This window comes from Marmota monax, unplaced genomic scaffold (assembly GCF_021218885.2).
Source record: "Marmota monax isolate L192 unplaced genomic scaffold, Marmota_monax_Labrador192_F-V1.1 WCK01_AAM20220418_F8-fsc00243, whole genome shotgun sequence".
Lineage (NCBI taxonomy): Eukaryota > Metazoa > Chordata > Mammalia > Rodentia > Sciuridae > Marmota > Marmota monax.
This window is the reverse complement of record NW_026694604.1, coordinates 1,128,693-1,152,579: the sequence shown is the minus strand read 5'-3', so window position 1 is coordinate 1,152,579 and position 23,887 is coordinate 1,128,693. Positions and strand designations below refer to the sequence as shown.

The 23,887-nt window shown below is 44.6% G+C and overlaps 1 protein-coding gene across 6 annotated transcripts in view; it reads right to left on the bottom strand.

Moving 5' to 3' along the window:
* Positions 1-293: 293 nt before the first annotated feature.
* Positions 294-23,887, bottom strand: part of Pik3r6 (phosphoinositide-3-kinase regulatory subunit 6) — a 60,346-nt gene continuing 36,752 nt past the window's right edge. For 5 of the 6 annotated variants that reach the window (XM_058572030.1, XM_058572033.1, XM_058572032.1 and 2 more), the window contains 8 exons: positions 23,731-23,853; positions 21,567-21,677; positions 16,324-16,411; positions 15,945-16,015; positions 15,357-15,447; positions 12,809-12,924; positions 2,645-2,757; positions 294-1,155 (listed from right to left, as the gene is read on the bottom strand). In XM_058572030.1, coding sequence (XP_058428013.1) covers positions 822-1,155; positions 2,645-2,757; positions 12,809-12,924; positions 15,357-15,447; positions 15,945-16,015; positions 16,324-16,411; positions 21,567-21,677; positions 23,731-23,853 — 1,047 coding nt within the window. In that variant the 3' untranslated portion in view covers positions 294-821. Of the gene's footprint in view, positions 1,156-1,432; positions 2,156-2,644; positions 2,758-12,808; positions 12,925-15,356; positions 15,448-15,944; positions 16,016-16,323; positions 16,412-21,566; positions 21,678-23,730; positions 23,854-23,887 lie in introns of those variants that run through there. The other variant, XM_046422214.2, reaches the window with a different exon arrangement.

Here is a 23,887-nt window from a genome sequence, read left to right as displayed (position 1 = left end):
AATTGTTTTAATATGTAAACAAATAAGGAGGTTAACAGATCTGTTTGTTTACTTTCACCTTTCCTTCTCATTATATTTAATAATTCTGTTCAGGATAATGTAAATTGTTCAAAAAATTGTTTTCTTAGTGCCTGTTGGAATGTTACATAATTTTTTTCGTAGCATCATTGCCAGAATTCCTATCTTCATCCCAGTGCCGGTGAAGACAAACATAAAACCAAACTACAGCTTCTTCGATAGTTATCACAACAAACTGTATAAACTGATGCATCAATGAATAATAACTCAACAAGTAATGCTCAATCAAGGAGTCGATTTACTTTGGGAGGAAATGGACATATTGACAGATTCCTCTGCTTTGAACTGCTTGCAGAACTTGCCTGGACTATGTATCACTTGTATGCATTGTGAACTATCTGTTGGTGCAGCGAATTGTGGTAGTGCTGGAGTATTTTTGCTGATGGTGTCACCGGTGGTACAATTTTTCAAAGGAGCCCTCAATTGGCTTAGTGTCATGGCATTTTGCATCCTCCTCCCTTCTACTAGTGATGGTCTAAAATTTGGGGGCCAACAGAGGTGAGGCAAAGAACCTCACCCCCCCACTGGCACCAAGGCCAAATTTGGGGGCCAACAGAGGTGAGGCAAAGAACCTCACCCCCCCACTGGTGCAAAGGCCTATCCACAAGTATGGCTGTATGCTGGACTGGTAGTCAGTGACGGGTATGATCCAATTGCAGTGGTACCAACCTAAGAAAAGAGGCTGACGCCTAGAGGTCAGTTCATCCGATGACGGGTAAGGACCATATGTTGAATTGGACTGCCTAACAGGCACGGTCCCTAAGCCACATTGCTTGTTGTTTAATTAAACAAAAAGGGGGAGATGCTGAGAGCCACGGCCGAGTCTGTATGACTCCTGGCATTTTGCCAACAGTATTGATTGACAGGCGAGGCATTACTATCTGCCTCTGCCGCAACTTTTGAGTTCTCGCACTATTTTGGAGTTCTCTGGGGATTTCCGGGGATTCCCCGAGAGTTCCCATTGGTTGGGGAAGTGCAGGAGGAGGGATTTCCCGGAGAGATATTTCCAGCTGGGGGTTCCTGGACAAGCCGCGTGGCGTTTGGGAGGATTCCCCGGGAGCTGTGTGAAGTGTTTTCCTGCAGTTCAAAAATAAAGTTTGTTCCTGCTTCAGTGGCTCGTGATTTGTGCCCAGCCAGACTGCGGCACTATCCTGCTTTCCCACTTCTATTTAGGGAAAATTAATTTAAGAGTCCTTAAATTAATAAGAATGAGAGGAGAAAGGGGCAGGGTGATAGAACACAGCAGTTAATACTTCACCAAACCATTATCTGGCCTAAGTGGGTCCAATTGGTTGTATTAGGTACTGCTGCCCCTCCCCACAGATTTTTATTAAAATGCAAATATCACCAGGTATTAGATGAAAGCAGAAACACTTTAATGTACATTTATTGACTCTGTTATTTCCTCCTCCACCCGGAGAGGCCCCTCCTGGGCATAGATGAGGTGAGTAGTGGCCCAAGAAGGAAAGGAACAGACTCAGGAGGGCACAGGTGCAGTTGTGTATATCTACTTTTGATTTTCCCCTTGGCCACAGGGCTCCAGCCAAAACAGTAGCTCTGACCTTCAGAGGTGGGTGGGGAGCTCGCGTGGGCAAAGACAGTGGGAGAAGTAGGAGTTGGAAATAAATGCAGGTATGGATGTTTATGTGACAAGCTAAGCTATGTATGGGTACTTTCATGACATCACAGTCTTGCTGGGTGATCCCCTGGCCTTGGCGTGGGTCCTGCTCCGCCACATACTCCACAGCCAAGCTGTGTGCACTCTCAGGCACTCATTGTCTCCTGGTCAAAGCCAGGGCTGCCCAGTGGAGCCAGGCCTTGTTCTGACTGTGGGTAAGTGCTGGAGGGCTGGAGGGGTAGTGTTTTTCTTCTTCTTGGGCCTATCATCCTTAGACCCAGCTCTTCTGCTGCCCCAGCGACTCACTGGACGATGCCGGAGAATGTGTTAATGGGCATCAGAAGGGATTTGGGCTTGGCTTTGGCCATTTCCATCTCCTTCTGCCCTTGTAAACAGAGCCATGACGTCTTGGACTTCTGGGCCCTGGAACGAGGCTCTGGGCAGGGACCAACCTCGAATCTGTGATGGGGAAAGACCATGTCAGGGCACCCATGTCAGGGATCAGATCTTCCCTGGATGTTTGAAAAGCAGATCTGTTATTGTAGGGAATAGAGAGGGTAATGCAGAAGGAAGAAGAAAAATCCAGAGGAGGAAGACTATGAGCCTGGGCTGCCCAGGGGATCCAGTCACCTGTGTGTCTGTCTGCTTTCCTTACCTAAATACACCCTGCTGGGGAAAACCTGGAAAGCTGGCATTAACTGGGACACAGATGCCCCAGGAGGGTAGCATGTGTGGGAGGGGCCAGTGCCAGCAGAGGGGGTTGGATCAGTGATAGCCATTCATTTGCCTCTTCTTCCTGGGTTTAAGTCACAGGGCATTGGCGGAAGCCCGTGCCCAGGCTCTGCCTCTGAGGAGGTATCTGAAACTAGCAGTAGAAGATGGCATGAGCTGGCTCCTGCTTTGGTCTGTGCCATGGGGCCTGGAGCCCTAGGGGTGGGCCCAGCTCACCTGACCACATCCCTGAAGGTACGCCGACTGTCCTTGTCCAGTGACAGAGTCAGCAGCTTCTGTTCTTGGCTCTGGATCTGGATGTTGGATGTCCGGAAGGTATTTGTCACTGTCTGTAAGAGAGACAGCTCATGAGTGTCACCTTTGCTCGGTGGATGTCCCTGCCGACATCTCCTATCTTGGAATCTGGTGTGTTTCTTCGGTCCTGCCCACAGGGTAGGACCCTGGCTCTCTTTCTGCAAGTGACTCTGAGCAGTGATAATCCTACATTAATTGCCTCTTGGTTGCCTTTGGATCGTGCATGGTTTCTGCAATTTTTTCCCCAATCTTAATTGTTTTCCTGAAACCTGAATGGAAATTGGAATGCTGTGGATGGTGTGTGCCAGATTATTGAGTGACATGAGTTAGAGGGTTGATCAATAAACATTTTCCAGTCACCTCCTGTATGTTGCTATGTGTAGAACCGGGCAGTCATTCAGAGGGTTTATAAATCCTGGCCCTAGTTCTCAGCATGAAATTACACACAAAATTATTTAACTGGGGCATAGAGAGAGGGTCCAGAAAGCAACCAAGTACACAAACCTCAGACCAGGCCAAAGTAAAGCAGGCCCCAGGCATCTATCCAATCCTCCACCTGAGAGGGCTGCTCTGGAGACCATGGGGTAGAGGACTTGGAGCATTGTGGGTACAGGTGGGACTTTCAGAGGGCTTTTCTGTGTCTCTAATCCCTTCCACACATGGGTAGCAGCTTTGGGTAATTTGCAGCCCTAGAACTCTGAAGTTGCAAGAGTCAGTTCTCAATCCTGGCTGTTCATAAGAACCACACATAAGATTAGAGATCCTTGAGTTGATCGTGGATGCAGAGGCGAGAACCACAAGTCAACCCACTATTTCATTGTCAGATAGCAACAGCAACCTGAACCCTGTCTGGGAATGTCAGCTGAACTTTCACAGTTGGGGTAGGTCAGCCAGAAGTCTGCAGGCAGAGTGTGCAAGAATCTCCCAGGAGGAGAGTCTAAGCAGTCTCTAAACCAGATTGCCCAGGTTCTAATCCTGTCTCTGCTATTTACTAACTGTGTGATTTGGGATATGTTTCTTAATCTCTCTGTGCTATTTAGAAAAAAAAATATGGCGATAATAGCAATCACTTTGTAGGACTATTCTGAACATTAACTGAGATAGCATATGCTAAGTTTTTGGAACAGTGCCTGATATGATAAAAACTGTAAGAATGGTGACTATTTATTATTATTATTATTATTATTATTATTATTATTATTCTTAATTATAATTTTCCAAGGACCCAAGTGTGAACAGAGGTCTCAGTGATGAAGCCTCAGTTGTCATGGGTGTATGTGGGGTTCCCACTGTGGATTCTTTTTCTCTTTGGTTGTCTCCTAGCCTAAGACCCCTTCTACCACCACCCCATCCTCAGACATGTCAATCTGAACAGGTGAATTGTGAGTGAAGTCAGAAAGATTTAGCAAAACCTTCATGGGTGGCAAGGAGGACCCCATGACAGAGGGTGACAAAGGAAAGTGGGGACTTCTCCTGGCTTTGTAACAGAAACTGAAGCAGCTTTGGTGCCTTGGGTCTCTCAGCCACAGGCATGGGGTTGCTTGTGGACAGTGGGGGCAGGGGCATTGAAACCTAGTGGGCGCTTGGTGGACAGCTAACTGGGTACCTGTCAGCATTGAGATATCACCAGGAATCTTCCAGAAATTTCTGGAGATATTGTAGGGGGTTGGAATTCTTATTGAACTGGGGCTATAGGAAAGCCAGGTACATTCAGTTGGTGGCAGTTAACGGGACCATGACTGAATTGCACCTGGTGGGAACACCGAGGCCAGGGGGGATCAGTGTCACCTGCTCAAGGTTGCACAGTGGTATGGGGCCCAGCTTGCCGACTCCCAGCTAAGTGCTCATTGCCCTGCATCAGGCTGCTCCAGGTGTGTCTAGCAGGACCTGAGTTTCCATGTCCCCACTCAGGACCTGGCTCTGTCCTCTTTATAACAAATGCAGTCTCAGGGCATCCTTCCACCTGCCCACAGTGTCAGCAGGTGCCTTTCCTTTCTCCTTTGTGTTTTGCAGCTTAGACACACCCTCCCTGCTGGACTTTGTCCCATGAGGACCACAAGATGGTCAGGAGTCTCGGACTGTAGTTTATAAATGTGGCAATGGTGGATGCCCGTGGAAAGGGTCAGATGCAGAACTTGCAAAGGGTGCATGTCCCCACAAGATGAGGGGGTGGGCAAAATGCTGCTGACGGCTTCCTGTTCTTTTCGATCACTTCTTGCTTTCCAAACCCCCAAGCCCCAATTCTTGTGTTCTTGCCTTATTCGCCATTGCTGTCCTCTATCAAACTTGCAGTTCAGTCAATGTCACATCTTTGCTGATCCTTAAACTCACCAGGCCAGTCCTCATGCCCTTGCCCACACTGTTCTCTGAGCTGGGAGCAGCTTTGCTACAGCTCAACCACGAACTTCCCCTGGCTGCCCAATGTTTACTTTCTGAGCCATTTGGACAGGAGATGCTTATGAACCCACCTGGCTTCCAAGAGGAAAGCACAGGTACTGGAATTCCCCCCTGAGTAAATCAGTTCAGAGACAAAAGGGAACTTGCTGAGGTGATAAATTTAGATGTTCAGAAAGCCCCTGACCAAGGTTGTTTAAAGAGGTCATTGAAAACAGAAGTAAGGAACTGACTTTGAAAGAGGAAATACAACATAAGAGTAAAAAGGTCCACTGTGGAGCTTAAAGCTTAAACATCATGCTACCCTTTGGGAAGGCAGATCTCTCCGCCAACCGGAGCTCTCCTACAGTGGGTGGGTGCTCAGAGGAAGTGGGCTTCTGGTTCTGGGATGTCACAGAGGGAGGACTGGTAAACATCTGGTGAAACCTGTTGTGTGCCAGGCACACTGAGTGCTAGGGGAACAGGGAGGATTAAGACCAGGGACCTGAGCCCATGGACCCCCTAAACTGTGGTGCCATTTCCAGAGTTGCAAATGGCTGTGTCCCCAGGAATATAAAGCAGATTATAGAGGTGGGGCCTCTCTAGCTCACCAAGGAGTGGGAAGAGGGGCCAGAATGTGGAGGGAAGAAGAGCATCCAGACAGGCCTCCCAGGGAGATGAGAGTCTCTCATCTTGCAGGATGAGGAGTTACAAAAAGAAGGTGTGAAAGAAGAAGGGAGGAAAGGGGTTTCTGGGCAGACAGCATAAGCAAGGGGTGTGACTTCCAGAACACTTCCAAATCCCTTGGCAGAGAGGGCCTGAAAGGAGAGGCCAATGCTGCAGATGGAGAGGAAGAGGAGCCCCATAGAGCCAGCCTGCCTTCCCTCCCTCCCCTGCTTCCTAGCCTAGGCTGCTCTACCACTGAGCTATGCCCCCAGACCTTTTTACTTTTTATTTTGACACAGGGTTGCACTGAGTTACCTTGAATTTGCAACCCTCCTGCCTCAGCCTCCTGAGTAACTGGGATGATTGACATGCACCATCGCATCTGGCTCTGGAAATCTTTCTGCCCTTGGAGAATGAGAAATGATGGAAGGGTTCCAAGAGTGGAGTGACATGTCAGAATTGTGTTTTAGAAAGATGACTTAGGCAGAGATGTGGAAAGTGGGCTTAAGGAACATGGGAATCGTGTTAGGGAGATCACCTGGAAGGCTACCATATTTGTCTAGCAAAGAGAGATGGATGAAGGTCTGGACCTTGGGTAACCAAGGATTTGCCTGGAACTTTCCTGGTTTTAGCACTGAAAGTCCCAGGCTCCTTCAATCCTAGACCAACTAGAATGGTCGGTCAAGAAGGAAGCCAGAGAGGAAGGGAGAGATTTGAGAAGTGTTTGATGGAGAAAACCAGAAGGACATGGGGAAATTGAGGAAGGTGTTCCCAGGTTTCTAACACAGGTGATTGGGTACGATAGTATCATTGAACAAGAGTAGGGACATAAAATGTGAATTTTTCATTCCCATTGCTAATCGCATACATAGTGCTTGCTCAATAATTACCTAATCCTACCACTTCTAGACTGAGGAGGTGATAGTATTATCCTCATTTTACATAATGAGACTGAGGCATGGAGAGACTGAGTAACTTGCTGAAAGTCACATCACCAATAAATAGCAGAGCTAAGAGCTGAACCCAGACAGGTTAGCTCTAGAGACCTCTTAACTATCTGGTGTTACTGGTTTTGGTTTTAAATATCAGGGTGTTGTGGGACATTCAGTTCCCACTAACTTATTCAGAAATTCAGGGGTGAAGGTCAAAGCAGGAGGTATAGACTTGGGAGTCTTTGACAAACTGGCCTAAGTCCTTGTAAGTGGGTTTGATAATCCAGGGAACAAGAGAAAAAGTGGGACATGGAAGATTTAGAGGACAGTAATTATTTAAGGAACTGATTTAGGAAAACGAATTCAGGGAAAGAGGCCAAAATATGATAGTCAGATATAAAGAAGTAAAACAAGAAAATGGCATCTCGGATTTTTTGTATTTAGGATCCTTAAAGACTTGGTGAATGTGATTTTTGTTCCCATGGTGGAATTCATTCAAAATCTACCAACGTAATATACAACGGGGGGAAATATCTATGACAGTGCTAGAAGCCGGCTTCACTGGAGTACTAACATTTAAGTATAATTTCTAATATACATCTTTTTATTTAAAGGTAACCACTGATAGAAAAAGAAGTACATATCACTTCCAGATCATCTGCAGGGGAGGAGGGAAGGAGCAAGTAAAACCTGAGGAATATAGCATAAAGAAACAGCAAAGGACATTCAAAAAACCAGAAAGCACAGCATAAGATGGCAGAGTAGGGGCTGGGGCTGGGGCTCAGCGGTAGAGCACTCGCCTCGCATGTGTGAGACCCTGGGTTCGATCCTCAGCACCACATAAAAAAAATAAATAAGTGAAATAAAGGTATTGTGTCCAACTGCAACTAAAATAAATAAATAAATATTTTTAAAAAGGTGGCAGAGTAAAGGTCAAATAGCACATAAAGTTACCCATGGATTAAACTTTCACTTGTTGAAAAAACCAAATGTTTCACAACCGTGAGAATATACTTAATTCACATCCCTGAGCTACACACTTAAAAACAACCAAGGTGGTACATTTTATGTTACATTCTTTTTTATCCTATAAAACAAAAACAAAGCCAAAAGACTTCAGACTGAGTCTGAACAAAAACTCGATTGTATGCTATTTACTAGAGGCATATCTAAAATAAAAATAAAAATTTGGGGCTGGAGCTGGGGGCTCAGTGGTAGAGTACTTGCCTAGCATGTGTAAGGCACTGGGTTCCATCCTCAGCACCACATAAAAATAAATCAGATAAAGGTCTTGTGTCCATCAATAACTAAAAAAAAAAAAAAAAATTAAAAAATGTTTTTAAAATAAAGGGATGAGGATTTCTGATTTCAAAATGGCAAAGTACATATTGTGTCACTTTCCCCCTCTTGGAATCCACCTCCAAACAAGGAGGTGCATCATTGATAAGAGCTGAAGACATCTGCAGTTCTACACCACAATACTGTAGTAGAGAAATGGCAGTGGAAACTTACCAAAGAAGAGGAAGGGTCAAACACAAGGACCAAGATTCTGGACAGCAAAGGGGTATGGGCTGGAGGCTCTCAGCTCTGCAGCTGGTAGGAATGAGGAGAATCTGACAAAATCCTTCAGGTTCTCATTTGCCCTGGACAGCCCAGCCACAAGCCCTCTCCCTGTCTGAGAGGTCAGAGAAATAGCCAGAGACTCGACTTGGAGACATCACCGATGGAAGCAGATGGAGGGAAGGGCTGTGCTCCAGCAGGTGGAGTATGTGGTAGTCTGCTCACAGCATGGTGAGATTCCTAGGGCCTTGCCCAACCCTGGTCCAGAGTGACACACAGCAGCAGGCCTATCCCATCAGCCCTTCCCTCCCCAAGCCTGATGGACTCTTCTGGAAAAACAAAGCTATTCTGGGAAAGAGACTACAGATACTCATGTTTGGGTTTCCCCCGTGGAATGGACCGTGACCATCTGACTACCCACCATGAGGTCCACCATTGACTCAGCTTTTTAGAGCTTCACTCTTGAATTTGAACAGATATTTGGAGACAACCTTACAGAGAAGAGGGTGAAAACGGGGGGAGGGAGTAAAGAGAAGAGAAGAGAAACAAGAAGCCAACAAAAACAGGATTCAGAGGAAACAGACGCCCTTCAGGAAGTAGAAGAAAATTTCAAATAAGCCATAATTATTATCTTCAGAGGGATAGGACACTGCATTTGGGCAGCAGAATTACTACTAAAATGAATAACAAAAACAAAGAAGATTTTTTTTGAACTTTGAATATTCAATAAATTAATTGGAAGAAAACTCCGCCAAAGTCAAAGAAATGAGAAATAACAGAGAGAGAAGTTGAGAAAATCAGAGGATCCATCTAGGAAGCCTAACATTTCCATATTTGTAGTCCCAGAAAGAGCAAAGAAATAAAGGGAAGGGAATTTTAAAAAGTTGTATTAGAGACTATCTCAGAATGGAGATATGCAAATCTCCAGATTGGAAATGTCCATCCAAAGTCCAAAACAATGAAGGATGATAAGATGCCAGAGTCCTTTAGGAAATGAAATATCTAAAGCTTCCAGAGAGAAAAAACACAAGAACCAGTTTCATGCAGAGACTGGGCATAAGACATCATATTTTAGAACAGCAATATTAGAAAAGATTTTTTAAAAATTCAAATTCAAAGAAATCAAAATAGAATTAACTAAATCAAAACCATGGTGAGAAGGTCAACAAATCCCTCTTTGGTTTTGGACAGAGGAAGTGGAAAAATAATTTTAACTTATAGATTATGGTGATATAATGTATTTTCTTTCACAAACACCATACTTTGTATTCTATAGATGGAGAGCACATCTATGTTTTGTTGTCAAAGGATATTTAAAGATTCTTCATGTTCCAGGCAATGAAGAAAATGTCAACGAATTTCAAAGAAGTCAAATTATGTCATTCAGATAGATGCTTTGGCTGCCCAGAGGTTTTGCTAACCTCAGGAATCAGGGGCTCGGTCCTCAACAGCTATGGTGGATGGAAGACAAGGCTTTGGGCCCACATGAAGCAGGGATTTGATACAGATTCCCTTCAAGGATTCTTGAAAGCTACATTCTCATTGAAAGACTGAATTAGAAAAAGGCCCTTCAGCAGAAACCGGAGGGCTTTCCCCCATGGAAGGCTGTCAGCTTTGGCTTGTGCTGTCAGTGAGGAAGAAGTTTTGCCTGAAAATTCTTAGCTCCAAGGCTGTTGATGTGGATTTGGGGTATACATTTACTCTATCTGCATGGTCTAGAAGTTTCTGAGCCAGAAAGTGTTGGAAGCCATGTATAAATTATGGGTTTGTTTGAGCCAACATAAGGCAGGAAGGCTACTTTTCTGGGAACTGCTGGGTGGAATTCCCTGGTTTGAGAAAGCCCAGATCACACTGGTGCCCTGCCTTAGCTCACAGCCCAAGGTTCGAATGCAGCCACCAGAGATGGGTGTAACCTGCCAAGCCCCCAAAATCTGTTTCCCCCACTCTTCTGTTTTCCTCAAGACGCCTGCCACACTAAAACCTTTCGATATATTTCCCCTTAAATAAAGGATTGAGGCCTTTTTCAGCTGGTCAGTTCCAGTTCCTATCAGGGCTGGGAGACCCACCAGGGTGCCCCCCCTTTTAAGATCTAACTTCTATTTTTGTCTTTTATTCTTTACTGATTATTTTCAGGCTTTTTATTTTCCCAGCCAGTTCATACCTCCAAGCAGGAAAGAAACTCGATGGTCTTTAGCCAATAATATCACCAGGGCACTTAGCAAGAGCAAAGAAAACAGAATTTTTTAGGGGGGACAGTTTTCCCACCCAGGTTTGCTACAGATAAATCCCCAACAAATATGACACATAACTCAGGAAACAAACAAGGAATTGAACTACCATGGGATCAATGAACCCAGTCACCAGAAAGATTAGTCTCCCAGTAATGACAGAGAATGTAAATGTACAACTCAGACTATAATGTTTAAAATGAGTAAAGAAATAAAGAATATTTCTTTACAAGAAAGGAACATGCATGTTGTTTTCATCAATTCTACACCCCCCTCCCATATTTTAATATTTCTACAATTAGGAAGTATTTTTGCAATCAGTGTGATAAGAGAGCCTTATTCCTAGTTCAGGAAACATTGTTTCTTTCTTAGTAGTGTACACAATTATGGTATGTCAGACATAGGTCATGGATAATCATCTCAGAAGCAAACATGATTGAAGGAAATTGGAAAATTTTGCTACATCAAAACATAAAGCTATTTTAGGTAAAAAAAATATTAAACAACAAACTTGGAAAAGCATTTCCAAATTATAGGGCAAATAAAGGGTTAACATCCTCATAAAACAGGTACACGACAGTATTAATACAGGAAATATAAATTATCAATAAATATAAGAGAACTTTCAATCAGTAATTGGTAAAGACATGTCAATTAAAAATGAATTGACAATCAGATTTGCAAAAATGAATCAAATCAATTTATATGTTGATTGTGCTGTGAGACTGGCATTCACATACAACCATGAGTGGAACTTGGAGCGCAATTTGGCAAAGTACATGAAAAATTCTAACATATGGATGTCTTTCAACTGGAAGATTTCACTACTAGATATTTTTAAAAAGGCATTTCCATGATGTTTAGCACATATTTAACCCTAAGGAGGTTCCTCACAATATGCCTAGGATAAAGAAAAATGAGCACTTCCAGGAATGGCCTATAAAAATCATTTCCATAATTATTCAGGCATATATAACCACCATATGATAAATTTTGAATGGAATATATTGAAGGACACAAAATATATTTAATGACATAAAGAAGGTGCCATCAGGATACATACACAGGGCTTTAGTATATTTTTTAATAAAAACATCATTACAGACCATTATGTACTGCAGTTATCAAATTATGTAAAAATAGATAGAAGAAAAGGCTAGGGGTTTACACCTGAAAATGTTAATGTCATCCTACACCAGGTATTGGGACTACTAGTGAACTTACTTCTTTGTGTTATTTTTGTATTTCCCCAAATAAATAATGAAACTTTTGTTTGTGGGTTGAGACCTTATCTTGAAAAATGTTCAAGAAACAGAAGGACTGAAAAGTGACCATTGGTTTTGATAATAGGGAGGTGACTTTGCCACAGTCAAAGGAGATGGTTTTGGGCAGAAAAGTCTGGAAAGGGACTGGAAGCTTCTAGAGGCATCTTTCAAAAGGCTTGACTGAGAAGGGAAGAAAGGTGATACAGCAGGTCACTGGAGAGGTAGTGGGGTCCCAGCAGAGTTGCTTTGGGGTTTTAGGATAAAAAAAGGCCTGAATATCTTTACTGGATGTGAAGAAGGAGCAGGAGAGAGAGGAAGAAAGATTTCAAAACAAGAGAAAAAAGAACTGCACACTGGTAGAGGGAGTTGAGAAGACAGGAAAGGGTCTGGGTGAGCTGGGAGGTCGTGAATTTGCCAGGGCTTAGCCAACACGGATGCAGGATTTATTTCAGAAGTTCTCAGCCACAGGGGCATACGGACTGCTGCGTAGGCAACTTGATCTAAAGCTAGCGTCTGCTGGGAGCTGAGGGTGTCAACTTGACCATGGAGCATGCTGATTACACCTGGACATAATGAGAGGACTCCAGGATCAGGCTGAATAGAGAGTGAAGTTCAGATAGAGAGAAAATGGATGGGTCCTATGTCTCTATCAGTATCAATCAAGGCCAGGTAAAGGGGCAAGGGTGGCTGTAGGGTGACACTGTTGCAAGAGCTGGTTTGAAATGGTCAAAGGCTGCGCTGGGTTGTTGAGGAGTCTGCTGTATAGTGCCTGGGGTGACTGGATGAGGGTGCATTGTGTGGCTGTCTGGGGCAGTCTTAGGTCCTCAAAGAGTCAGCAGAGGGAGGGCATTGCCTTAAATTTTCAAGTGCCTTATTTGTACCAGATGGTGCTCAGTATTTCAGATCAATGGGAGAATGGATTATCTCCCGTATGAAGCTCCACTTCAGCAGCAAAGGTAACAAGCCAGTTCCCCTTTTCTGGATGCGCTCTCCTCAGGGATCCCAGCCACCTACCCCATTCCCATCTCATTGTCTCCCTGTCCCATTCCTCCCTGTACTTACAGAGAAGGACTTTCCTGCCAGGTTGGAGGACTTGACCACCTCGGTCACACTGACATTCAGACATGTGTGGTCCATAACTGGAGCAGCAGTTGGGGGGCAGTGGGGGAACCCTGAAACTGAATGAGATGGGGATGACATGAATGAGTGTCCAGGGAAACAGAGGAGATGGAGATTCTGGTCCCTGAGAAGACAACCATAAACCCACCCTCCTCCCTTCTTCCCTATTTAGCCCCCTCCCACACCCTGCTTGTCTAACACTTCCTGATTCCATCTTGGTCCTACCCAGTCTCAACGCCTTCCTCAACATCCATCTTTCTTCTCGGAAAATCAACAAGGGTTCTGGAAGTCCAGACCCAGCAACCATATTGTGGACCCAAATCCCTACCCACCAACCTTTCTTTATCTCTTCTTGCACCCATTTTTTCAAAGGAAGAAAGTTCTGTTGAACTTCTCTGCAACTATTGGGCTTGTTAAGAATTCAGAGAACACCTGGCCCAGGTAACAGGTAGGTCAAGGTGTCTAGGAGGGTCTTGGTCCAAAGAGTTGAGAGAGTTTCTTCAACTTTCTCAATAGTGTATAATATGTCAAAAATCATAATTATGTGGCTGCTGCCAGGTATAATCCCTCCCTGCCAACTACAGAGGGTTTTTAGGTGTTTGTGCCTTCAAAGGAAGTTTTGGCATCACCACACCAGTCCTGGGAGGACATTTGTGAAAGGATACAGTTAACCATGAGGGCTAACATTTATAGTTTGCTATATGCACACAAATTAGTGTCTATTAACTCTATTAAAATCTCTTGAAGTGAAGAGGTTGCAGGTGACTTGACCAGGGTCACACGGATGACCTTATTGGTAATTGAATAGGAAAGATCAGACTTAGCTTCTTCAGTAGCATTTCAGCCTGAAATATTTGTTTTCATTCTGTGTTTCTTATGGAATATTCCAAATTTTTTTTTTGGTACCAGGACTCTGTCTCTAAATTTTCAATGACTTTGCTTTCATCCTACAGCGTCCCTTTTCTGTCTGCTGTGCATTGTGTTCTTAGAAAAGCATCACAGATTCTCAACTTTTTTGGTATCTGGTGCAAAGAAGAAACTCTAGAAATAATATCCGTTTCTGATAAAATCGCTTCTAGGCAAGTGGAATTTGCAGATGACACGTGAAACTTTCTCACAGCACACATTCTGTATGTGTACAAAACCTGTACACAACCACTGAGCCACATCCCCTACACTTTTTTATTTATTTATTTTTTATTTTGAGACAGGGTCTTGCTAAGTTGCTTAGATCCTCACTAAGTTGCTGAAGCTGGCCTTGAACTTTCGATCCTCCTGCTTCAGCCTCCCGTGCTGCTGGGACTACAGGCGTGCACCACTGCGCCCAGCATCATTCATTCATTTTTAAAACAAATGTTAGTGTGTAAAGGAGCATTTCATTTATTCAGCAAATGTTCACTGAATATCTACTGTGAACCTAGACATGGGGTGGGGCACAGGGAATAGAGTGGGGAACAAAGTATCTTTCGATGGGAGTGAATTTTCTTGTTTGCTCAGAAGTGATCTCTAGAAGCATCTGTGGGTCACATCCCTGAAGTGAGTTCTGGCCACCCTAGGAAGGCAGTGTGGAGCAGTGGTGAGGAATGTAGTGTGAAGGTGCCTGGGTTTGACCCCCGTTCTGACCCTTCCTCAGAGGTCACCTTGGGTAAGTTATTTTCTTTATTTTAGTTTTCTCTCTAGTAAAAAGTTAGTAATACTAGTAATACCTATCTCATGGGGTTAACATGCTTAAAGGAGTTCATGGGTCAAACACAACACCCTTCCCCACTTTTATACATGTGTGGAATGGTTTGTAAGTCACACTGCTGTCCTTCCCATTATTCCAGGAGACCAGGGATCTCACAGTGAGAGCTAATATTTATAATTTATATGCACATACATTGGTATCTTTTATTATCTCCATTTTTTTTGCAGCAGTGTTCAAAATCCAAAATTTCCATACTCCTGGATTACTCCTGTAATCCCAGTGCTCAGGAGGCTGAAGCAGGAGGATGACAAGTTCAAAACCAACCTCAGCAATTTAGTGAGGCCCTAGGAAGTTTAGCAAGACCCTGCTTCAAAAAAATAAAAAAGGCTGGGGATGTGGCTCAGTGGTTAAGCACCCTTGGGTCCAATCCCTGGTCCAAAAAAAAAAAAAATCCAAAATGCCTAAACAACACAACCCATCCTGCAGGCAAGCCCAATTCAAAGGTGAGAGGTCACCAGCAATGCTTCCTTGGGTTCCTCCAGATGCAGAGGTGCAGCCTCCAGGTCTGTGCTGGAGACTGGGGTACTTGATAGGAAGTCACCTGAGGACAGGGACCATGCTTCAAACAGCACAGCATGGGGCTCAGCTCAACCCAGCCTGGGTTCTGTGATGGTGGGGATGATGTGGGGTCTCCCTCCCCTGGCTCCCCCTGGCTCCTAATGCTTGGTTCTCTCCTCTCCTCTCTCCCCACCTTTCCTCTTCTGATCCCTTCTCTTTCTTTGCTTTGTATTCCTAGCTCCTCACCTTCCGTTTCACTGGCTGGAATGGCCTTCAGGACCAGCCCAGTGGCCCTCAGATTAACGGTGACCTCTCGGGGTCGGTGGCTGAGCAGGGCCTGGGGAGAGGGGATTGAGCAACAGATGGGGGCTCTCCGGGTGTGCCAGCACCATGCATCCTCACATGCACAGTCTCACCTCCCCTGGGCTTCCCACACCTGCCCTAAGCCTCTTGTCCATGTCACTGATTCCCAGAAGGGACCAGCAGAGAGAGTCTTGGAGTGTTACTAGCCCCAGCAAGCACAGGCAGCCTCCCAGTCCCAAAGGAATAAGACCCCAGTGCCATCAGTGCAAGCATGTGGTCAACGGGGGAGGAAGAGATTTTTGAGCCAGGGGACAGCGCTCTTGTTTCTTAGATCTCATCATCTCCTGTATTATAAGGTGAACCTTGACCCACCAGGACTTGCAAAACCCTCTGAAGATGTAGAAACTGGTGGCACCTTCCAGAAAGGGGAAGAAGTCTCCTTTGGCTCCATCTGCTTCTCTGTCCCCCACCCCATGTCCCTGAGGCCAGTTCTATCAGGTGTCCCTCCTGGCCATGTCCACATACACTGACCTTCTGGTAGCACATGGAGAGCTCTGCACCGGGGCCCTCGGTCACACCTCTCCTCCGGGGTGAAAAGCCCTCTGAGGGAAAATGAGCAGAGGCAGGAGATGTGAGATCCCAGCCTCCACCCTGACTTCGCCCCTTGCTGAGGCCATAGCTGAGTTGCTAGATTGACCAGGTAGCTCTCCCTGGACAGAAGGGCAGCAAATGGCTGGTGGGTTCCATGCTGCCTTTTGGGGGATCTTGGAGGGAGGGGAGGGCAGACCTGGCATTCAGCAGAGGTGTGGGGTACAGCAAGGATGGATGAAGTGGTGTCACCGGCTGAGAGGTGGGAGGAAAAGTGTGTGGGTATCATTTTCCCTCTGGGAAAAGGGAAGTAGATGCTCACCTTTGGGGATCTTGGAGTCTTGAATTTTCACCTTTAGCTCAGTGAGGAAAATGTCCTCTGTAGGGTCCCGGCTCAGGTCGCTAAACATCTGAAGAGAGGAAGAGAAGGGAGAGGGGATAGGAGGGAGGGAAGAAAGAGAGGAGATATGGAGAAGGCTGTTTCTGACTCCACAGCCTGAGGATGCCCAGAGAAGGGGCAGGTGTCCCCCACCCAACCTGCCCAATGCTAGATTCTGAGCTGCATGAAATGACTACCTGGGTTTGAATCTATCCCTATCTACAGCAACATGACATATAGCCATGTGTCATGTAACCATAGTTTGGTCGTCAATAGGATACATATCAGCAGCGGTCCCACAGGATTACAATGGAGCTCAAAAATCCCCATCACCTAGAGAGGCAAGTGCATGGGACAGCATCTTATTCACATGCTGGTGGCAATGCTGGCGGAAAAAACCCTGTGCTGCCAGTCATATAAAGGCATCATACATACAATTATGCATATAGTATTTGAAGATGATTATACATGATTATGCTACTAGGTTGTATATTACACTGTTTTAATTGCTATTTTAGAGTGTATTCCCTCTACATATAAATAAGAAACAGCTCCCTGTAAATCAGCGTGCCCTGATATGCCAGCAGACACTTTATATATCTCGTGTTTACCAAGTTTCTTAAGTGCACATCAAGATGCCATGTAGACTGGTGTAAATTCATTCATTCTAGAATGTTTTCACAATGACAAAATCATCCAAAGGCAAAATTCTCGAATCATGTCTCTGTTGTTAAGGAGCATATGAATCTTTATAAATATTGGAAGAAACTATGGCTAAAAACCCAAACTACCTAGTAACCACTACCGTCTAAAGGGGCAGGGAGGGTGGGAGACAAAATTCACATTGAGGACCAGGGATGGCTGGGGGAAGAGGAAGGGTGTCTGGACAACATGAAAGAGTGACCAAGGATTTTTTGAGGACAGGAATGTGGAGAGGAGAAATGAAGCGTCTTAAGGCTGGGAGGGAGGCCATGGTGTGTCCTCTTGACCATTAGCAACTTCATGGATGCTGATGTCATTAGCCAATATGCAAGCCATGCTACATGACCATGATGGGTCAAGACAAAACCGGACCACTCCACAAACATGTCCAAAAACAGACACAAACAGGGACATTGCGCAGCCACCCCCCTGCCCCCCATGCCAGCAATACAATTCTTTAGCTGACTTCTTAGCTTCTCTAGTAAAAATTGCTGAGAAGCCCAGTCACTCACTGACTTACTCCCATTTCTTGCCAGCATCCAATTCAAGAAAAAAGACTCTTGCTTTCGGGAACCCTCCCCCAAATCCTGGAAAAGGAGCCCAAATTCAAGAGTTAGGTTCTTCCTGGCAGCCTGTTGTGATGCCCCATGGCACCCCTTAGTGGGCATTCTCCCTCATTGCAACAAGTTAGCAAACAGCAGTTACCAGAACTCTCCAGACCCAGGGTTGAAGAGTACTGAGAGATGCCAAAGCATTAGTTTTAAGGTATCTGTGTTGACAAGATGTTTATTTCCTTTGCCATTGTGAGATGATTGTGTTTTAGTGTTTTATTTTGCTTTTTGGAATTCCAGGAAAGGACCTAAATCCTGTATTTAGGTCAAAATCAGGGAAGCAGTAAGTAAAAGATCTACTTCAGGATGCAGACTAAAGAATAAAAATTCAGTAAGATAGGAAGCTGGAAGTAGAGATGGATGTGAGGTATCAGTTAGCAGGCGCCTGCAGAAATGTCAGGGCATGTGACCTTCTCTAGAATGTGAAATGGGGAGGCAGGCAAATATCAATTAGGTTTTCAGTAGCAGGGTGACCCCAACTGCACTCTGGGATGACATATCTATAACCAAGACTATATCACAGTGGTTTGCTGGGAGACTGTGGGTAGATTGGACCTTTGGATACAGGAGCTCAAAAGCATGAAGGAACAAGGGACAGAAACCCAGGAGGGCTCAAGAATTTCTTTCATTGGGAGACCCTTCTGTACTGGACACTCTGGTGGGCACTTGACACACATGATCTCATTTAATCCTTATGGCCATCCAGGGAAGTAGGTCTTTGGCCTTATTTGAGGGGTCTGAAAATTCAGGCTCTGAGTTGTTAAACTTGCCCAGGGTCTCAAGTAGCAAAGCAGGGATCCTAATCTAAGTTCTTCACACTGTCTTGGCATCTTTTGTATGTCCACCACCTTGCCCTCATCTTTGCCATCTCTTTACTATATTTTTCTACTCAGTTGAATTCTCACCGAAACATTATGATAGGTGAAGATTATATTCCCATTTTAAATTTGGGGAAAATTAATTTTGGAGAGGGAGTGGTGCCCATGATCTCAAAGCCAGCAAGTGGAGGAACCAGAGGGCACAGCCACGAATGTTTTACTGGCACACAGTGCCTCTAATTGAACATTCATTCCACCAGTTGATCCCCCAGGACCGCAGCGACACATTCTCGCATTTACTTTAGTGCTCATGCACGACTCCATGCACATCTACACATAGACGCGCGTAATACAGGAGATTCAAGGATGAGTGGACAATTACTTATTTCAAAGGATGCCTATTTTGGGTAAGGATCGATGTATTCTGCAGGAATATTACAGATCAGTAGATGACATGCTAGAGTCACGCCTAGAACTTTATGGTGACACGGAGAAGCAGTATCCAATCCAGCTGGGGTGAGAGTAATGTAGGTCAGGGCAGTTTTATATAGGATGGGAGAGTCATGGTGGGGGGTGAAGGAGGGAATATGAGGTGGGGGAGAGATGGCATTCCAGACCTAGGGAACGTGTGGATTCACTCAAAGGTAAGCCAGGTGCAGTGGCACATGCCTGTAATCCCAGCAGTTTGGGAGGCTGAAACAGGAGGATCTTGAGTTCAAATCCAGCCTCAGCAAAAAGTGAGGCACTAGGCAACTCAGTGAGACCCTGTCTCTAAATAAAATACAAAATAGCACTGGGAATGTAGATCAGTGGTCAAGTGCCCCTGAGATAACACATGTTAATGATCTCAATATAGTTATTCTACAATGCTTATACGTTGCAAAACAACATATTATATGCCATAAATACACAGAGATTTTGTCAACAAAAACTAATAGTCATATTAACGCTAACTCATAGTTGTCCTTTATTAAAGAAAAAAAATGGAATATGAAGTATTTTATAATCCCTGTTTCCTGTTGCTGTATAATATAAATTCAAAAGCTGTTTGTTAGATAAGTACATTTTAATACTATCTGAACAAACCCACCTCAATGACAAATCTTAATATAACTTAAAGGGGGTGGGGATGTAGTCCAGTGGTAGAAGGCTTGCCTAGAATGTGAAAGGCCCTGGGTAACTCAAATGTCTTTATTCCTTATGTGAATTATTAGCCATCTCTCTCTCTCTCTGGTTTTTTTTTTTTTCATGATATCTCCTGGTAAACCTGTTCAATTATGAACCAGAAACATATCTGGACATTTTGAATTAAAACAGAGCCTTAAAATAATCTGCAAAACAAAGCAGGAGCCAGGAACAGAATTTTAAGTAAAGATGCTAAAAGAAGGGATTGATGGGGACAAGCAGGATGGATGGCAATGAGACTCCTTCCCTCCTGGTGAGGGATTTAGGAGTCCCCATTCTATAGTGGTGCTGCCTGTTGCACCCTGGAGCTCAGACCATGTGCCTCCTGGGGCTGGAGCTTTAAGGGTTTGGGCAGAATAAAGCCAGGGTGCAAGTGTATTGGCCACTTCTGTTGTCTCTGTAGGAAGGGCCACTAAGAAAACACCAATGATCTTAGAGCAGAGAGAAAAAAAAAAAAAGCCACAGCCTTCCCCAAATAGGTCCTTTCTACCTGGATCAGCTCATAAGAACTGGGTAATCCTGGGAATTAAAGGATTTAGGTCAAATTCTTTCACCATTGAATGCCACCCAAAGTGTGGAACTTTGAGACAGAGAGGGGAAAAGAAAGTCAGAGATAAAACAGAGACCTGAAAAAAGTCTAATACTTCCAGTTTGCTCCTACCAAGCCCTGTTGCTATGCATACCCTTAAGGGGAAAATAAGTGGGAACTTCATTATCGATGGGCTCAAGGCGCATGCCTATAATCCCAGCAGGCCGGAGGATCGCGAGTTCAAAGCCAGCCTCAGCAACAGTGAGGTGTTTAGCAGCTCAGTGAGACCCTGTCTCTAAATAAAATACAAAATAGGGCTGGGAGGGGGCTCAGCGGCTGAGTGCCCCTGAGTTCAATTCCCAGTACCCCGCCCCCACTCTCCAAAGTTTGTTTTGTTCGTTTTCTGTTACCAAGACCAAATGATGGTGAGGGACAGGTGAAAGCCAATGATAGAGGAGGAAGGTCCAGGAGGAAGTGAGAGCATTTGAGATGAGAGAATAGGTGAGGGATTCTGAACTGGAGGAGGAGGTCCACATCCACTCTAGGAGTCTGCAAAGATGGGATGGGTGTAGATGCATTTCTGGGTGTGGGTAGGGAGTTTGGGGGGACTTAATAGTTCCCTTTCCCTTTGTTCAGTGGAGTGGGTGGACAAGTCCTTTGCTGAATGAAAGGTTTTGAGGAAAGTGGCGGAAGATTGGAATAGTCATTGTCCCAGGGTAAGAGGGAGCTCACCAAGGAAGCTCCGTGGGCACTGCAGAGGGTGGACACTAGGAATGTGAGGAGACATCAAGCCAAGGGGCCTCGGAAGCCCAACTTTAGCAAAATGTAGGGCACATCGTAGCACTGATCTGGGCTTGGATTTTGGCAGGAGGGGAGAGAGGAGAGAAGGCATGGAAAAGAAAGCGAGGGACCAGAGGAGAATGGTTCAGATGACAAATTGACTAGCGGGGAAGGAAGTGGGGCAGCAGGGGAGGGTGTATGTGAGAATGGGCAGCAATCTAGAGGTCTCCTGGAGTCTGAAGCGAGGTGTCATGGGGGAGAAAATGAGAGAGCCTTGGAGCAATGGGAATTCATGACCAGAGGCTGGAAAACAGAATTCAGAGCAGACGGTCCCTGATTCCCAGCCATCTGCTTGGATCTGAGGTCTTGGAAGTTAATAATGATCAGATTCATCCAGAGATTAAGAAGTTAAAGTTGACAATCAAAAGTATTTGGGTTCATTCATGATTTGCAGCCTGGTGACCAGTGCTTCCCTAGAGCCAGGATACTTAGGTGGTAAGGTCTTGGGGTTCTGCAGGCTGGCATGGTAGCCTGGGAGCCCTGTTGGTGGGGGGGACTTACCTTGACTGTGTATATCTGGAAATAGATGGGTTGGGTCCCCATGCGAACATAGTAGGTGATGACATCCAGGATGAACGGATCCACAGTCCGGGATGTGTCCAAGCAAGGAGGCTATGGGGTGGGGGTGGGGATATCTTGAGCCATCTCCCTCCAGGATACTGTAGGAGGTGCCACATTCCAAAGCCCCCACATACACTCTATGATGGACAAACCCCTCTGGTCCTTCAACACACTCCAAACCTTTCTGACCACCAATCAAAATATACTTGTTCAGAGTTCCATCTCCCCAGGAAATCTGTTCCATTTCAATTCCACAGAGACATATTGAGCACCTAAAGATGTAAGGCGCCATGCTGGATGCTGGGAAGAGGGAAGATTCTTTCACAGATAACTCAAGATGAAAGAGCCTGTTGGGATTCTAGGTTTGGATTGGTTACTCATTTTTGAGGCCTGAGTTTCCTTCAAGGGAAAACAAGAGGTTGAACCATGTGATCTTTTTGTTTTTGAGCTCTGAAGCTCTCTAAATCTATTAATTAACTAATTAATAAACGGGTAAAGTGATACATTCTATGTTACATATTTTTTACCATAAATGTAAAAAAAAAACTAAAACAATCTCGACACATCAATAACTTCCTTTTATATTAGAAATAGGTTCTCCCAAATGCAATGGGAGAAAGATAACTATTCCCAACAGCAAGAAACACTATCAAACATAAGGAATAAGTTTCGTGAAAAATGGGCAAAAGCTCTGTGATGAAAACTATAATTATACTGATGGATAAACAAGAGGTTTTTCATAAATAAAGAGTTATATCCCAGAGAGGGGAAACTTAATACATTCAAGATGCTAATTCTCCTCTAAATTTAGCCATCAAAATCCCAAAAGAGTTTAAGAAAATAAAACTAAAACTTGAAATGCAATTCTAAAGTTTATAAGGAAAGATAAATAAACAAGCTCAATCTGAAAAATTTTGTAAAAGAAGAGTAAGTGTAACCTTACCCTGCCAGATATTAAAATAGAAAAGTGTTAACGTGTACAGAATTGCATAGATCAACGGAAGATAATAGGTATCCAGAAATAAACTCCAGCATATGTAAGAATTTATAAATGATAAATGTGGCATATCAAATGCATGAGGCATGATGGTTTATGCAATTAAGAGCTTTAGAAACAACTGGTTAAACCTTTGGGGGAAAAAAAACTCCACAAAAATTATATATTTCACACAAATCATTAAAATTAATTGCAGACGGGCTAATTAATGAAATGCAAGAATAGAGGCACTAAAAGTGTTTTGGGTAAATTATCAGCGAATATTTAATCTTGGCAGAGTTTTTTCAAAGCATGGCCCCAAAGGCAGAAGCCATAAAGAATAAAAGTGAAACGTCTGTCTACACAAAAATGTTAAATTGTGCAAGGCAAATAGCTGATAGGTAAATTACAAAGAGAAAAAAAAAAAGTCTGCAACATCTATGACAATAAAAAGGGTATAACTCTGAATACATAAAGGCCTTCTCAGGCCAGTTCTCTCCCCACTCCCAGACATACTTAGGCTATGGACAAATGGTCTATTCTTTTAACAGAGAATGTGCTCAGAGTCAGCCTGCCTGGTTCTATGTGGGACACCACTACTCATTTACATTGCTTGGGTCAAGTAATCAAATCTCTTCATGCCACAATTTCTTGATCTGTAAAATGGGGTTATAGCAACAATTTCTCCTGGAGACATGAGTACCTACCTGGGGCATGGTGTGAGAATTGGATGAGCAAGTCTCTTGGTGTAAGTACTTAGAGCATTGTAAGTGCTCAGGAAACACTGGTTGTTACAATCACAGAAAAATGATCCTAGAAAGCTCACCAAAGAAGGGCTATCCTTGGTCTACCCATTTATAAAAGGATATTTTACTTTGCCTTTTCTGTAACAGTCTGGACCAAAATCAGTGTCTTTCCAGATACTGGTTGAAGGGGGCTCTTCTTTGCATTCCCTTTTACCCTCCTCAGCACCCTGGAGACAGTCTCTTGAGGGTCAAGGGTCAAGTGTAATATCTCCAAAGGACCTCCTCCCACTCCATCCCGCCCTCCTTCCCCCACTTGGCTCCTCTGTCTCCCATTCTGCACAGACCCTCTGCCCTTCCCTCCCTCGCACCTCACAGCCCCTACCATCTGAGCCAGCTTGTGGATGGCGGGACACAGGGTGTTGACGGTGCTCTCATACCACGGGTCTGCGCGGCCCAGGAACGCAGCCAGCTCTCCCAGCTCCGGCTGCCTGGATGCTGAGGGTTCCTGGGGAAAAGGGGATGGGACAGACCTGTTAGGC